This window comes from Semicossyphus pulcher, unplaced genomic scaffold (genome assembly GCF_022749685.1).
Source record: "Semicossyphus pulcher isolate SPU_LCO1_2020_fin unplaced genomic scaffold, fSemPul1.0.p SCAF_5, whole genome shotgun sequence".
NCBI classification, from domain to species: domain Eukaryota; kingdom Metazoa; phylum Chordata; class Actinopteri; order Labriformes; family Labridae; genus Semicossyphus; species Semicossyphus pulcher.
The window spans coordinates 5,413,410-5,429,368 of NW_027211726.1; the positions used below are offsets into that span (position 1 = coordinate 5,413,410).

The window sequence follows — 15,959 nt, forward strand, 5'->3', positions numbered from 1 at the left end:
TACTCACATTTGGTTCATGGGAGAAATTACATTTTCCCTCTGACACCAACTTCCTAACATCAGGCTTGACAGCTGTTAGGCTTATTCGCAAGCAGTCCTCCAAAGACTGGTTTGACAGTCGGTTCCTCTCATGGGTCTTGATAGTGTTCATCTTTGAGGACGCAGCTTCGCATGTATAGGTCGACCCGAACATGGTGAGCACATACATAGCCAACGCCTTCAGTGTGCCGTAGTCTTGGGGACAAGCCACCCAAAAAGTGCTCAAGCCTTCATCACCACGGAGAGCAGCTTTCATTTTGCTGGAGACCTGGATGTCAACAAGTTCACTTTGAATCACCGCTTCGTCCAACGGCATCACCTTCTTCACATCAGCGGAGAATTCTCCGCCTGGATGGTGAATGGGTCACGCACAAATTCAATGACACCCCTGGAAATGGCAAAGTCATCAAATCTGGCAGAGAAATTCTCCCTCAGCTGTGAGATGAATTTCTTCATATTCTCTGTGACGTGTTGAAGTGCAGCAGCCTCCCTGATAACAAATCAGCGTGGAATAGATCAAGTTTGTTTGTGAAAGTCTGGACCCCACAGTGTCTGCTTGGAAAAAAATCTGGCCCTTGGACAAATCTAGTTGATGACCCCTGACATACACTCTGCTGTGTGGCAACGCCTCACACACACACCACGTACAGATGACTACATGCCTACAACTGATTTACATCGCACCTCACGCATTCATGAAGGTCCTGATAAACAGTATTAAGACAGATGGTACAGACTTATGGAAAAGTTATGGTCACATTTAACTCGCATATACTGGACAAGTTCTTCTTTGGCGGCGGTTACTGTTTTCCCTCTCCACTTTGCAAAAGCGTGTTTTTGTCAGACAAATATACCACATGTACCTCTGGCTAAACCACACGACGGGAAGTGGCAAGATCGGGGACACTGGGTTCCTCAGAAGGCTGCTTGTCATGATTTTGTTCCCACAGAGGATCCTAAGACAGAATACAGCGTGCAAGGTGATGTATATCGTACAAGACTGACAACATCTGTACATGTGCACAGAACTGTTGGGTTGGTTGAGGACTCACCACGTGGTTTGCTCACTGATGTCTATGTAACCATGGCTTCACTGGAAATTCCACCTTATCTGTCGACGGTCCCAGAATGTCTCTGGGCCAAACATAAATATGATGTAGGTCAAATTCAGAACCTTTAATCATTCATCCAAAATCAGACTACAGGCCTGTTAAAACAATATCCTCTCAGAAAAGAAGCACTTGACGGCATTACGCCAGTTTTTGAGTCCCTTTAAAAGAGGGATCATTATACTTTGTGAAACATCTTCCAGTCAGAATTCTTATTTTTCCTGTAAAGACAATTTGAAGATTTGTACAAGATCTGCAAGCAGTAAATGCTGCAGTTCACCCAAGAGTTCCCGAGGTACCAAATCCACACAATCTTGCTGCAAGTACAACCACAAGCTACTCTTTTTTTCGGTTGTCGACCTCACAAACGCGTTTTTTTCGGTCCCAGTACACCCCGATAGCCAGTACTGGCTCGTGTTCTCGTTTAAAGGTAAAACTTATACATGGACACGTTGCGTCCAAGTTTAGTCTCCCACGCATTTCATCAACAGCTGACTTAAAATTTGCTAAACTTTTCCATCAGGCTCCACTCTCATTCAATACAATCAATCTAAAGGTGTGTAGCCCTTCAGCTGAAGCCTGTCAAGAAGACACACTCGCACTGCTGACGTTTCTAGCAGAAAACGGCCACAAAGCAAGTCTCTCAAACTAAAGTAACCTACCTGGGACATGTGATCACAGCAGAGGGTGAATCCCTCTCTCCCGAACACGTTCAGGCTACATTGGAGCTCCCCAAACCGTTAAAGAACAAACAAATGGTGAGTTTCCTTTGCATGATGTCATATTGCTGACAATGGATCCCTAACTACTCTGAACAACAAGCTCCTCTCTCATCTTGGATTCATGACAACAGCTCTCTGCCCATGATAAGATCACATGGACACCTGAAGCCCAACAGGTTTGTGCATCACTTTGGTGCCCTCTGGAGACACGGAGGATTTTTAACATCCTCAGGTGAACCTGTTTCTAACCATTTACTGGTCTCATCGCTGCTTAAAGCTGTTTTGCTCCCCTCAGCAGTTTCCCCCTCCAGCAAACAGGATTCAACAGCAGTGGCAAAAGCACTGCTCATGGAGGTGATTCCCCGGTGGGGGATCCCTGGTAAGATAAGCTGTGGTAATGGCCTTGCTGTCATTCATCAGGCCATCTGCGTCCATCTCCATCCACAATGTTTATTTTTATTACATTTATTAAGTATCTTTTAATGTGTTAGTTGTGATTTTAGTTTTATTTAGAAACTGATTTTGGCATTTTTATGTGCCTAACTGTGGTTTGATTTAAAACATCCCTGCTCCTATCAGCCACAGAGTGCAGGTGCGGTAGAGTGTGAAAATGGTTCCTTTAAAGCTAAATGCTGTGAGGATGCTGGACTTAGATGGGTAAAGATGTATCTGCTCATATTTTCACCTCCATGGCATCCTTTTAGACAACCAGGCCTCTGTGGCATCAGAGGGACAAGATGTTGTTTAACGTTTGTTATATTGATCATCACCTTTCCATTATTATGGTTTGAAATGCAACAACTGCCAACCAGAGTTGACAACCTGACTGCACACACATGACCGGACCAATAAAACACACACCAGACTAACGTGTGAGTTGACTAAACAGCTGACATTTAAAGCACTGATCCAAACTGACTCTGACCTCCCTGATGACCCCCCGCTCACCTGACCTCTTCCCTTTCCCCGACTATGACACAGACATGATATCACACATGGGTAAGTATTGACAATTCCCACAGAACAGCAGATATCACAATGATTTCTACATTGATTCTGTCATGGTTTCAATTTAAACAAAAAGGTGAGGACCCAGATGCAGCCTTTGATATAAGTTTGATAAACAAAAGGCAAAAAATGCAAAAACAAAATCTAAAATCCAACAAAAGACAAAAAAGGAAAATCAAAAGACAGAGCAAAAAACGTACAACAAAACCAGGAACAGGTAATCCAAGGGACACGAGGGGTCAGGGGAAGCACAAAGAAGATCCAGGGAAGGAAACACAAGGAACCAAGTGCAGGTCATGGACATAGATTAAACTCCAGAGGAAGGACGACAATGAACAGGCGACGTAGCAGGGGAGCACAAAGACTAAATACACTTAGGAGGTGAGGCTAATCAGACACAGGTGAGACAATCAAGGGGCAGGTGAAAACAATCAGGGCAGGGCACATAATCAAACAAGCGGGAAACACAAAGGCAGGAAGTGGACCAACACGAGAGACAAGGTGACAAAGTAAAACAGGAAGTGATCTAATCAAAAAGACACAAGTGAAATACTTAACAAGACTAAACACTGACAAGAACACAGAATAAACTAAATACAAAACTAAACGATGAAAACTCATGACAAGGGACAAAGTGAAAAGGTAAAACAAGAAATAATAACTAAACACCAAAATACAAGACAAAACCAGAACTAAACTAGAAACTCATGACAGATTCTTTTACTCCCCTTCTGTGTGACGAGTGTAATTAAACTGTAAAACAGGGTTTACATTCTGATGATGTTTAAGGCTTATATACTCATACTCATTTATTGTCAGTTAATGATAAAAAGTGGGGAGTTGTGAAGGACATTTTTATGTTAACCTGTTGAATCAAATGTTTAAATGTCTTTAGCGTTATAGACCCAATAATCATGGTATAATCAGCTAAGGTTAATTTAATGATGCATGCATCTGATTATTTTAGACATACAACACAAAAACTAAACTACTTAAAGCTCGGTGTCATTTATCAGAACATGGACGACATCCATAGACGCCTTTTCAAGCCAGTGCCAATTTTGTATTTGTATATTACGATAAAAAAAGTTACTTCACAATTTCAAACAATTGTTTCAGATGTTTTGAGCCATGCATCATTTATATAAATGAACTAAAAGTCACAAGGTGTGAAGCACAAAGGGCAGAAAAAACAAGTTTATTCCACCAAATTGTAGCTGTAGATGTGTTATAGATGTGTGAGCCTATATATGTGTGAGCTATAGATGTGTCAGCGTTTAGTGTATACGTGTGTGTGGAACAACAGGAAGAGAGACATTTGGAGTATGAGGGACTTTTATTAAAAGCAAACTTACAGAACCAAAGGTGTGAAACAGCAGGTCAGCGGCATTCATTGACTTTAACACAAGAAGAGATTTTAAGCATCAATGTTCGGTTTCTGTGTGTTTCAAAACAGATCAAAAGAGATTTGATATGAAACAAAACAAAGAACATGATCCTGATTCATTCAGAAGACGGAAATTACTTTTTGCTCCAGTCTGGTAAAAAAACAACTAAATCTTTACATTTGATCAGTTTCATAGAAATAATCAAGCAAACTGTGTGTGTGTGTGCGTGTGTGTGTGTGTAACCAGACTGATTGATTGTCCATGTCTTATGTACGAATAAAGATTCAGCACAGTGATAACACACAGACAAAGTCTATCCATCATTTCCTCCTGGCTCATCTGGCTGAGACTCACGGGGGACTGGAGAGTGCGAGAGGTGGACTCCAGTTCCTCACCAGGAGGGACACACAGAGACCACTGCTAGATTGATTGCGCGGGTGCAAAAAGGCTTTAGAAACCTGAAGAGATAAAAAAAAAAGGTAAAATAGAACCATAAATTATCTTATAAATGTTTGGAAATATCAATTCACAGAGCAACATATGTACAGTCATTAAAACCCACAATATTTATAATTCAGTCATTTCAGTCTGAACATTTGGAAATCAAGTATTTATTAAATGTCATGTTTTTGAAGTTAGTTCAACACTTTTTAATACATTTGTTTTTCTGAGTTTGTTCTTGTGAAGGTTCATTTATGACATTTGAATTACACTGAGCTGCTGCTGAAGGTTCAGCTTTGTTAGCTGTGCGAATAGTCCATGTCCAATATGAAGAAACTCACGGTGTGCAGGGCGGCCTGTTTCTCATTCAGCTTCTGGATTCAGTTTCTGAGAGAGCTCAGAGTTGTCATCAGGGGATCGTTGAAGTCGGCTGAAACACAAAGCGAAGACAAGTCATTTTAGTTCTCACATGAACAAATATCTTTTCTCCTCTGTCCTCTGATCCTCTCTGCTAGTTTCTTTCTTAACTCCAGAATTCAAACCTTCAACTAACACGTGTATCTTGTCCGAAGCACACAGCTCACTTTGTCTCTTGTACACGAATTAAACTTGACAAAACAAACATTATACCAAGAGAAAACACTGCCTTTAACCCTTTCCCCCTAAAATCCAAAACAATATCCACAATACAGTCGGAAACAGAGAAACTCCACCGTCTAACCACAAGCAACAAACTACCTTCAAGTGTTTGTTAAGGGCTGTAAAACTGCTCGTCAGTGTTACAGAGGCATGAATAAATCTGAGTGTGTGGACAGTATGTCTACACGTAGATGTAGAAGCGTACATGATGAAAGATTAACTGACAAATTATGAATGTTTAATAAAATCTGATAAAAGTTTCTTTTTATTCTTTTATTGTTTTGCTGTCAGGGTCCAGAGGTGGACACTTACATTGGTTTCATACTAATCTCAGCCTTCAAACTGTTTATTAAATGTATAAAAAACTTGATGAAAGTGAGTGAAAAACAATATAAGGAAACAAAACTTCCCTTCCAACACAGGACTGTTACAGTGAACTTCCCACTCTCATCCCCTCTGACTCCAGTCTTACCTTCGTTGGTCCTGATCGCGACTTTGTCCAGCTTGGTGACGATGTCCTCCCTCACACCAGAGAGCTGAAACACACATTCGTACTTCCCCCAGTCTGCAGAGGACTCTGATGGAAGTTTCAGCTCGACACTCATCTGGAAGGATCCGTCGTGGTTGGGGAGGATCTCTCCGTGGTCCACGTCGTCATGAAGCTCTGCTCCATCTTTCCTCCAGAAAATCACGGCGCTGTTAGGGTAGAAACCTGTAGCGTGGCAGCTGACTGGAGAGGAGGAAGTCTTCTGGAGGAGAGACACTGAGGGGAGGTCTGGAGAGAGAGAGAAAGACAGATTATAGTTTCTTAATTATCATTTACTGTTGATTACTATCATAATTCCTGTTAACTGTCATGTATTTAAATGCCTTAAAACACAAATATTATATTTATAGTACCTATGCAAAGAAAATGAAGCTCACTGGAGTGTAAATGATATAAATATGGGAGGGGCAGAGTGTGAGAAAAAAAAGATATGTAGCAGAGAGGAACAGATATAAAAAGTAGGAACAGAGAGAGAGAAGCAGAAAGATGAAGAGAGAGCAGGAGAGAAAGAGAAATGTGTGGAACATTTATTGTCATGTCAGGAAGAGAAGAGGTGTATGAACGTTGTGCTAATAAAAACACATCAGGTCATGTGATTCTACCTGTTCTCAGCAGAGAGCTCCTCCCATAGTCCACATACTTCTTCACCCACTCAGGGCAAATCTGGGTGAGGTAGTTCTTGGTCTGTGCTATTTGAGCTCTGTTATTATCCCACTTGTGTTTGGTGATGACAGCCTGTGGTGTTGGAGCGATCCATGTCATTGTCTTCAGGTCGAATGCTATGAAGTCTTCTCCATCATAACCAAACTGTTCATAACCATTAACTTCTCCAGTCTCATCATCCCACTCACAGCCGTACATCTGCTGGACAAGGTGGACACCTGAGAGAGAGAGAGAGAGCAGAGAGAGATCACAGCCCAGTCATCTATTATCAGTTGATTTCACATCTCCACCACAGACACACTGATCCACACACACCAGCACAGAGCACCTACACCTCCTGCTGTTATTGGCTGGATGGAAGACGCTCACAGCCAATCATCATGTGGACAGTGTGGACGGTTTAGAGCGAGAGAGAGCTGCTCTAGAAGCTTCCACTGAAGGAGAGTCTCAGTCCAGGATCAGTCTGTAGACTCCTCCTGCTCAGCCAGCACAGTGTTCAGCAGTGTGTTAGTACAACTGCTCACAATAAGGCAGAGACCACCAGGACCACTATGGAGACTGGGAGGCAGTCTGTGCTTCCTGATTGGTCCATCCATCAGTCAATCATTAGACACAACCGACAGCTGTTTCTACCTGCAGGCGTCGGCTTGATGCTGCCTGAGAGGACGAACCGACACACTGTGGTCAGCACAGTGGAGATAATCTGATCTCATCTGTTTTCTACATTTTGAGAGAACAAACTAATCATGTTTGTCATGTTTGATTATGTTATGACTATTTTTTTAATTAATCAATAAATAGTTTAATCTGTTAAATGTCTTTAAAAAGTAAAATAAGTTCATCACAACGTCCCAGAGGCAAAAAGGTGAAGATCTTATTTCAATAGCATATTATGTCAGAGACACACTGAGGAGAGAGAGTGAGTGAGTGAGGATGAAAATACAAACATTTCATCAGTAGAAAGTTAAACATGAACAAACCTCCAGTTTGGTTGAAGCGCTGCTTTGCAATTTCTATGTTGGATTTGGAGGCCTGCTGTTGACCCACAGCGACCTCAGTCTCCCTCTCCCAGTAGTCAGCTTCGCCTTCTGTGACTCTGCTCATCCAGTCCTGTTTGGGTTCTGCTCTCCTGGTGTCACTGTCATAGTAATCTATCTGAATGTCATCAACATACCCAACAGTCACAAACTCTGGGAAGTTTGGGACTCCAGAAGACGCAGTGTAGAAATACTTCAGAGAGTGAGGCACTGTAAGAAAAAGTTCATGTGATCATTTCAGGTTTTATTTGACACTTTAATGAATCACTGAACAATTTAATGATCCAGCACACAGAATCAAAAAGAACTACAGCACATTCAACACAAGCTCATCATCTCTTTGTGGTCAATAAATAAAGTAAAAAAAGTTTCTCTTGAACTTTTTATTCTAATATAAACATTTTTTACTCAAGTGTAACTCGCTTAATGTAAATATATTTGTACAAACTCAACAATTATTATATATTTAACTCCTTATTTCACTGATAAGATTATTTTATGTACAATTAAAATTTTCCGTTAATAATGACACACCTCTACATTTTTAATAAACATATTTTTATATTTTTAAATAACTAATATTATTCATTTAATTTTAACATTCCCTCCACCATAAACTGAGTGTCTCTTAGTCCTGATTTAAACGTTGTTTTTGTTCTAACAGGTTTCTGTGAGTTTTGCCAGTTAAATATTTGATCATTTCAGAATCCCGCACGTCGTCTGCTCTCTGAATTTGTGTAGATCATTTTCTGTGTTAAACTGCACTTATAAAAAATCACGCACTGCACACACTGAAAATGTTTTACAAATCTGTGCAGGATTAAATATAATCCCTGTTAATAAAATACCCAAACCTTATAGCCTGATCAATGCTGGGTTTTGAGGCTGATGATGATGTGAACACTTTTAGAGATTAAACTTGTTTTCGTGGCCAAAATCCAAACTGAGCCCATATTTCAGTTTCAAAATAAACTCGTCAGTGCCCTCTGGTGGACAAACTCGGTAATGGGAATGTTTCCAAACTACTTCAAACCTGTTTACTGATACTTGTCGACCAACATACAGATGCCAACACATCTGTAATAAGCTAACATCAGCAGATATATAGTGACTTTTTTGATCTGTCTCTGCTAAACAGCCTGTTATTGTACAAAGAGTGAATGTAATAACTGTCAGTGTGATGTGATCTGACAAAACCAACAAAACTCAATAAAGATGAGGATTATCTGGGGAATAGCTTCAAGGTTTATCTTAATATAGTATAAGGTAAAAATATATATTTAGAGGTAAAACAATATTACGAGGTAACCTTAATATTTAGGTTTAGTATTTTGTCAATGTATTTCTATGTTCACTATTTGAGTTATTTGTTCACAGTTCTGATGAAATATAGACACCGTGAGACAATTATTATTGTAATAAATTAAAAATAGAAGCAATATTAATTGTAGTCCTAAAATAACAGTCATGTTTAATAGCACTAAATGAACAACACACTTTCTACAAAAGGCTCATGAAGTTAAAGACTGAATTTAAGAGCTCTATTTATAGTTTTTGAACAGAATCGCTTTGTTTTGACGCCTTTCTGCCTATTTTCTTTATCTATGTGTGTGTGACTGGTTCGTGCTGCGTAGCTACGCTGCAATTTTAGCATTTATGGCCGTCATGATATAAATTGGGCCGAAATAATATCTCGAGTTGCTCTTTTGTAGGAGAAGACAAATGTGCTTTCTTCAACACTTCCCAGATAAAGACTTTTCTTATAACTACTAGGCGGTAATGACAGGAACAGACAGGATTTACTCACTTGAAATGAGATGTTTACCTTTAACATCTCTATGATCTGCAAAAAAAACCCTCCTGAAACTAAACATCAAATAATAATACGAATCTTAAATTGGGCTGCAGCGCTGTTGCCTCACAGCTAGAAGGTCACTGGTCCAAACCCCGGTTTGGACAAAGTTGGCCTTTCTGTGCGGGGTTTGCATGTTCTCCCCGTGCACGCGTGAGTTCTCTCCGGGGTCTCCGGCTTCCTCCCACAGTCCAAAGACATGCTTGTTAGGTTAATTGGTGACTTTAGTTGACCATAGTGTGGGTGTGAATGAGAAAGTTTGTTTGTCTCTATGCGTCAGCCCTGTGATTGACTGGCGACCAGTCCAGGGTGTACCCCACCTTTCACCCGATGACAGCTGGGATAAGCTCCAGCACCCCCGCGACCCTGAACAGGATAAGCGGTATAGATAATGGATGGATGGATGGAATCTTAAACTGATGTGTATATTATATAAAAATACGATCAATCGACTCAGATGATTCTTTACTCACATGCCGTCGTGTCATGTAGGACTGTTCCCAGGAGAGTCAGGAGCACCAAAGTCTTCATTGTGACCTGTGACTTCTTTAACTTTGATGAACTTTAAACTTATAAGTGTCTTTGTCCCGCTAGCTCGAGCTCTGAGGGTAAAATGAGGTGAGAGAAAATGGAGCACTGACATCAACCTCCGTAACAGCCACTAGAAATTTAGCCAGAGCATCAAAATCACTTGTAACTCGGTAAAACTGACCCACTGAGGTTATCAATGAAAGTGAAAGTACAGTCACTTTGTTTTAGCCCACCCGAGAGCATTGGGGGACGCGCGGGACTTTATTCTATGATCTTTGTTCACATGCCTCCTGCTGCTCAGATTTTCTGTAATATTATGCTAATGTGATGCTATGAGCACATATGTTTTAACTTTCTGGGAGGTCAGAGGTCAGATACAGATGAAATGGAGTTTATGAGGATGTAGTAGAGTTTTATTGTGCTTTTGTTCTGAGATTGAAAACAGCTCTGATCCAAATATAAACAACAAAACAACAATCCAAAGTGTTCCATACATGGTATAGATATATTGTGAAGAAAGACAGCAGAGGTAGGCCAAGGCTGTGGGTTCTGGCTCGCAATGCATCCTGGTACATGTAGGCACTAAACTATAATCAAAACATTACAATTTGTTCACATCGTACTGAGATGCTATCATACCTCTGAATCCTTAATATTGACTTAAGATATTATGGAAAACAACAACAACATAATCCTAATAAATAATGAAAAACCTTAAACACATAAATTATATTTTAAATAAAATACCTAAAAGGGATAAAGAAAGGAAATAATGCAAAAAGAAATAAAAGCTGTAAAAGCAATAGAAGAGATAGAAACCAGTAAAAGATAATAAAAACAATAAAGAGCTAAAAGCAATACAAGCAATAAAAAGGAATCAAATCATTAAGCAACGAAAGAGATGGAAGCACTAAAAGCAATAAAGGAGATAAAGGATCAATAAAAACAATGAAAGAAGGAAAAGTAAGAATAAGGTGAAATTGACATTTTAAAAACATAAATAAGAGCCAATAAGAAGACGACATCACATAAAAGCAAGTCTATAGAAGTCAGTTTTAAGAAGAGAGCAGGACTGTACAACTCTCTTTATATGTGGGTCAAATGTAAGGTCGCGGTCGAATATTACGCCAAGGTTTCTGGCGGTGAGCTTTACATTATCAGAAAGGCTGCTATCGATATGGAGGGTGGAGTTATGTGGATTGGTTAGTACTATTTCTGTTTTGGAGTTATCTAATTGGAGAAAGTTCTCAGCCATCCAACAGCTTATGTCACTGAGATAATCTTTGACAGCAGCTAGGCTTCTAGGGTCCCCAGGTCTCAGTGGAAGGTATATCTGTGTGTCTTCTGCATAGCAATGAAAGGAGACATTGTGGCGCTGCATTATTTGGCCAAGTGGCAGCATGTAAATTGAAAATAAAATCGGACCTAAAACTGAACCTTGCGGTACACCACAGGTAATTGTAGTGGCAGAAGACGAGTATTTACCTATGGTGACCGCAAAGGTTCGTTCTAAAAGGTAAGAATAAAACCAACTAAGTGCAGTGTCCCTGATACCAAATCAATTTTTAAGACGATCAATTAAAATGGCGTGATCCACGGTGTCAAAAGCTGCACTTCAGTCTAAAAGGATTAAAATTGTGCCCTCCCTATAGCTCGAGCCTTATCAATCAAAACATTTCATCAGTTTTACAGAAATATACAAACAATATTTACACAACTGGAAAATAAATTTTGTTATGATGTTTTTACATTGTGTGTATGCGTGTGTGTGTGTGGGTTTGTGTCCACTGGGGGTGGCAAGGATTTGCGCATTAGCGTTAAGGTGGAATAAATTCCCAGGAGAACGTGTTGGAAGCGCTGCTTGTAACTTATCCATAAACCTGAAGAAGAAAAAACAGAGAAGAAAAAACAAACATGAAATCAAAAACAAAATAACTTCATAAATGTTTGCAGAGTAAGTTTCCACAAAGCTGAATATTAAAAGTCACTGAGACCTAAAATATGTTTGCTTCAATCATCAATCCAACAGTTTCACTTATTTTTGTAGAAGACGAGTTTATGGTCAAATATTTTATTGACAGCTAAAATGTGTCACCAACATGTTACAATAATAAAGAATCACAGAAGGTTCCTTTGAACAGTTTAAAGCAGCTTTAAAGCAACAAGTTCACGGCCTATGTGATGCTACTCACTGTGTTCAGGGTGGTGTGTTTGTCTTTTAGGCATTTTGATTCTCAAGCATCTTTTCTTGCTCCACGACAGGGTTGTTCACAGCTGAGAGGTCAGAAGCACAATGTTAACAAGCAGCAGATATATAATATCACAACAGATAACACTCCAGAAAACCGCTTTAATACAAAGAGAGCGTTTCAGCTCAGAGTGAATAGAATAAAACAGGTTGTACTTACGAGATGGAGGGCGTTTGGCTGAAAATAAATACAAACACATTATTAAAGATGTAACCGTTAAATATTTCAGACAGTGTCACCTTCAGTCCAGTGATGATCCTCTCTAATACCAACTCAAACTGATAAATACATCCTTATGACTTTTGTTTAAATCTTACACTATTTCTTTTCTGATGGCCTCTTCCTTACATCATCGTGCTGCAGTCAAATTATAATTAAACTGTTTCTGGGTCTTACAGCGCTTAACGTTGATAAAAACACATTTTAAATGTTAAGAAGATCATTTGTTTCACTTTTGCAAACTGGACAGAAAAAAGTCTAGAAAGAAAATACAGAAAATAAAATGACTTCATGTTTCTGCTTTGGTCTCTCACCATTCCTCTTCTTCAACATGAATACAACGGCAGCGATGAGGGCGAGAGCAAGAACAAGCACTGCAGCAATGATGCCGATGGTCACGTGCATGGAATTCCCTGTTGAGCAGAAAACAACAAAACACAGTCACAACCTGAGCAGGTGAAGCAGGTTAACAAGTGGGTGATGTGTAAAATATAATATTCCAGTTCTTCAAGTCTCTGTCCTTGTTTACTAACAACCCCAAACCTATCCAAAATGTTGTGTTACCATATTTTTAATGTAAGATAATCAATGTTAAAAATGTGTATGTACATGTAGAATTTACACTTTAGATGAATCACATCTTCGTAACAGAATTTGTTGTTAGTATTTCTGGGTGTGTCAGAGATCCACAAAGATACAGGATGGGCAAAATCTACTTTCCTTGTTACTGGCACTAATCAGCCCTCACAAGTGATGAGATCTAATAAGCTTGTTGATGAGTTGTGTTACATATCTTACTTTCCATGTTATTATTTTCACAAATGCTTTATTATACAATTATAATTGAGACTGAAGGTTGGTAATGAATCATAAAATAATAGTTTTATTAAACAGACTGCAGTGGTAACGGCTGTGACGTCATCTGTTTCCATGCAGAATTTTTTTTCAGTTCTGTGAGGATTTGTTTATTTTGTTAAACTAAACTGTTTGTAAACAGAATGCTTGCAGTAAAAAAAACAACACTTTTTTTCAACTTTACCTAAATACCTAAATGTACAAATGTAAACAAAATGTAACGGCTCAACTATGAGATCTATTAAAGATGAGTGGAATATCTGGCATTATTTATACTGTTGGTATTTTCTGCAATATAATACTTATAGATAAAAGAGTGAATATTGAGGAGCCACAGAACTAGTGAATATATTAACAGTTGTCATTTGTTGCTAGGCAGATTTCAGTGAAACAGGTTTGCTCTGGGGAAAAACCAATTCACCACATGTAGGCTACAGTTGGAAGTCTTTAACACTAATAAAAATTATACACACCAACTCACAGTGGAAAATAGGGAAAAATCTGTTATTTTAACTTTTTCTCTTGATCCAGAGTGCTTCCTCTCACAAAGGACATGTATTTGTTTGTAGACTTATGGTTAGACAGCAGGAAACCATACAATATGGCAAGTTTCTCGAAGAAGGTCTCAAAGTAAATCAGCGCTTCTATTTCCTTTTCACGTGAAAAGTTAAATTCAACCTGCAGTTATCTCTAAATTCATTTAGTGACTGTATGTGGAACGACAAAGACACATATTTGGATTTTTAAGGGCTTTATTGAAAGGCAAGGTTAAAGTACAAAAATCAAAATAGCAAGGCAACTTCATTTGCTATGTATACTTCACCCAACACAGGAACTGATTTTGAGCATTGATGTTAAATTTCTGTGTTAACACAACTCAAGATAAAACGTTTCATCTTCTGAATAGTAGAAATTTACTGAAGCTTCCTAACAGCTCGCTGAGAATATTTAAAAATCCCACAGCCCTTAAACATCTCAGCTGTAACCAAAATCAAAACATTACAATTTGTTCACATCGTACTAAGATGCTATCATACCTACGAATCCTTAATATTGAATTAAGATATTATGGAAAACAACATAATCCTAATGAATTATTGAAAACCTTAAACACATGAATTATATTTAGCTCGAGCCTTATCAATCAAAACATTGAATCAGAAATATACAAACAATATTTACACAACTGGAAAATAAATTTTGTTGTTTTTTTATTTTGTATGTGTGTGTGTGTGTGTGTGTGTGTGTGTGTGTGTGTGTGTGTGTGTTCACTCATTCAGCATGTTTTTGGATGTTGCTGATTTATTTGTAGTTTTGCTACCACTGACCAAATACAACCAGAAAACCAAACAATGGCTTTTTTTGTATAAAAAGTAAAGACTATTTCCACTGATTCACAAATATCTGTATTGTTAATGTATATATTATGATATTATAGACCTTCTGAGTATTGATCTGAAAATCGGATGGCGTGTGGATGTGTGTGTTTATAAATGTAGAATAACGTGTGTTTTACCAACATCAATTTAAGCACAAAGCTCCCAAAACCAGAAGCTTCAAACTGTAACTACGGCGGATTTGTTTTAAAAGCACACAAAATATTTTTAATGTAAATATGAAGAGAAGTGAGACGCTTTTATGGATTGATTGTTGTTGTTTAACTTCTCACCAAGAAAAAAATAATCATCCTCATTTCAATAACCAAAGTTACAGCATCAAAAGAAAGGCCACTTTTTTTAAACTAAGTTAACCAAACAATCTAATGTCATCTTTTATGTTTGAGGAGATTTGTACAGCGTTGATCAACTAATTTTCAAACTTGTTTTCTCTGCATTTCAATCAATAAGCATCTAAATCGAGATTTCCAACCCTGATCAGCTCATTTCATGTGATGAATAACCAATAAATTCCCAGTAAAATGTGCTGGAAGCGCTGCTTGTTCCAGTGAACAACGTATCCATAAACCTGAAGAAGAAAAAACAAACACGAAATCAAAAACAAAATAACTTCATAAATGTTTGCAGAGTAAGTTTCCACAAAGCTGAATATTAAAAGTCATTGAGACCTAAAATATGTTTGCTTCAATCATCAATCCAACAGTTTCACTTATTTTTGTAGAAGACGAGTTTATGGTCAAATATTTTATTGACAGCTAAAATGTGTCACCAACATGTTACAATAATAAAGAATCACAGAAGGTTCCTTTGAACAGTTTAAAGCAGCTTTAAAGCAACAAGTTCACGGCCTATGTGATGCTACTCACTGTGTTCAGGGTGGTGTGTTTGTCTTTTAGGCATTTTAATTCTCAAACATTTTTTCTTTCTCCACCAAAGGGTTGTTCACAGCTGTGAGGTCAGAAGCACAATGTTAACAAGCAGCAGATATATAATATCACAACAGATAACACTCCAGAAAACCGCTTTAATACAAAGAGAGCGTTTCAGCTCAGAGTGAATATAATAAAACAGGTTGTACTTACGAGATGGAGGGCGTTTGGCTGAAAATAAATACAAACACATTATTAAAGATGTAACCGTTAAATATTTCAGACAGTGTCACCTTCAGTCCAGTGATGATCCTCTCTAATACCAACTCAAACTGATAAATACATCCTTATGACTTTTGTTTAAATCTTACACTATTTCTTTTCTGATGGCCTC

The 15,959-nt window shown here is 38.5% G+C and overlaps 1 protein-coding gene and 2 long non-coding RNA genes across 3 annotated transcripts; all 3 read right to left on the reverse strand.

The window, feature by feature from the left end:
* Positions 1–4,195: 4,195 nt before the first annotated feature.
* On the reverse strand, positions 4,196–5,555 carry LOC138609211 (uncharacterized). The gene is made up of 2 exons (XR_011309466.1): positions 5,049–5,555; positions 4,196–4,724 (listed from the first exon to the last, which is right to left on the reverse strand). It is a non-coding gene; the product is annotated as an uncharacterized lncRNA (long non-coding RNA).
* Positions 5,556–5,676: 121 nt separating this feature from the next.
* LOC138608671 (class I histocompatibility antigen, F10 alpha chain-like) lies at positions 5,677–10,397 on the reverse strand. The gene is made up of 5 exons (XM_069681232.1): positions 9,919–10,397; positions 7,537–7,803; positions 6,496–6,774; positions 5,778–6,121; positions 5,677–5,688 (listed from the first exon to the last, which is right to left on the reverse strand). Exons 1-5 carry the CDS (start codon positions 9,974–9,976, stop codon positions 5,677–5,679), a joined length of 960 nt encoding a protein of 319 aa, XP_069537333.1. The 5' UTR covers positions 9,977–10,397.
* Positions 10,398–14,033: 3,636 nt separating this feature from the next.
* Positions 14,034–15,899, reverse strand: LOC138608924 (uncharacterized). Its single transcript, XR_011309459.1, has 2 exons — positions 15,563–15,899; positions 14,034–15,264 (listed from the first exon to the last, which is right to left on the reverse strand). It is a non-coding gene; the product is annotated as an uncharacterized lncRNA (long non-coding RNA).
* Positions 15,900–15,959: the final 60 nt, after the last annotated feature.

Coding starts and splice junctions, on each gene's coding strand:
- LOC138608671 (XM_069681232.1), bottom strand. CDS start 9,976: ATGAAGACTTTGGTGCTCCTGACTCTCCTGGGAACAGTCCTACATGAC. Junction 7,804..9,918: donor CCTACATGACACGACGGCAT/GTGAGTAAAGAA, acceptor TTTTTCTTACAG/TGCCTCACTCTCTGAAGTAT. Junction 6,122..6,495: donor GAGCTCTCTGCTGAGAACAG/GTAGAATCACAT, acceptor CTCTCTCTCCAG/ACCTCCCCTCAGTGTCTCTC.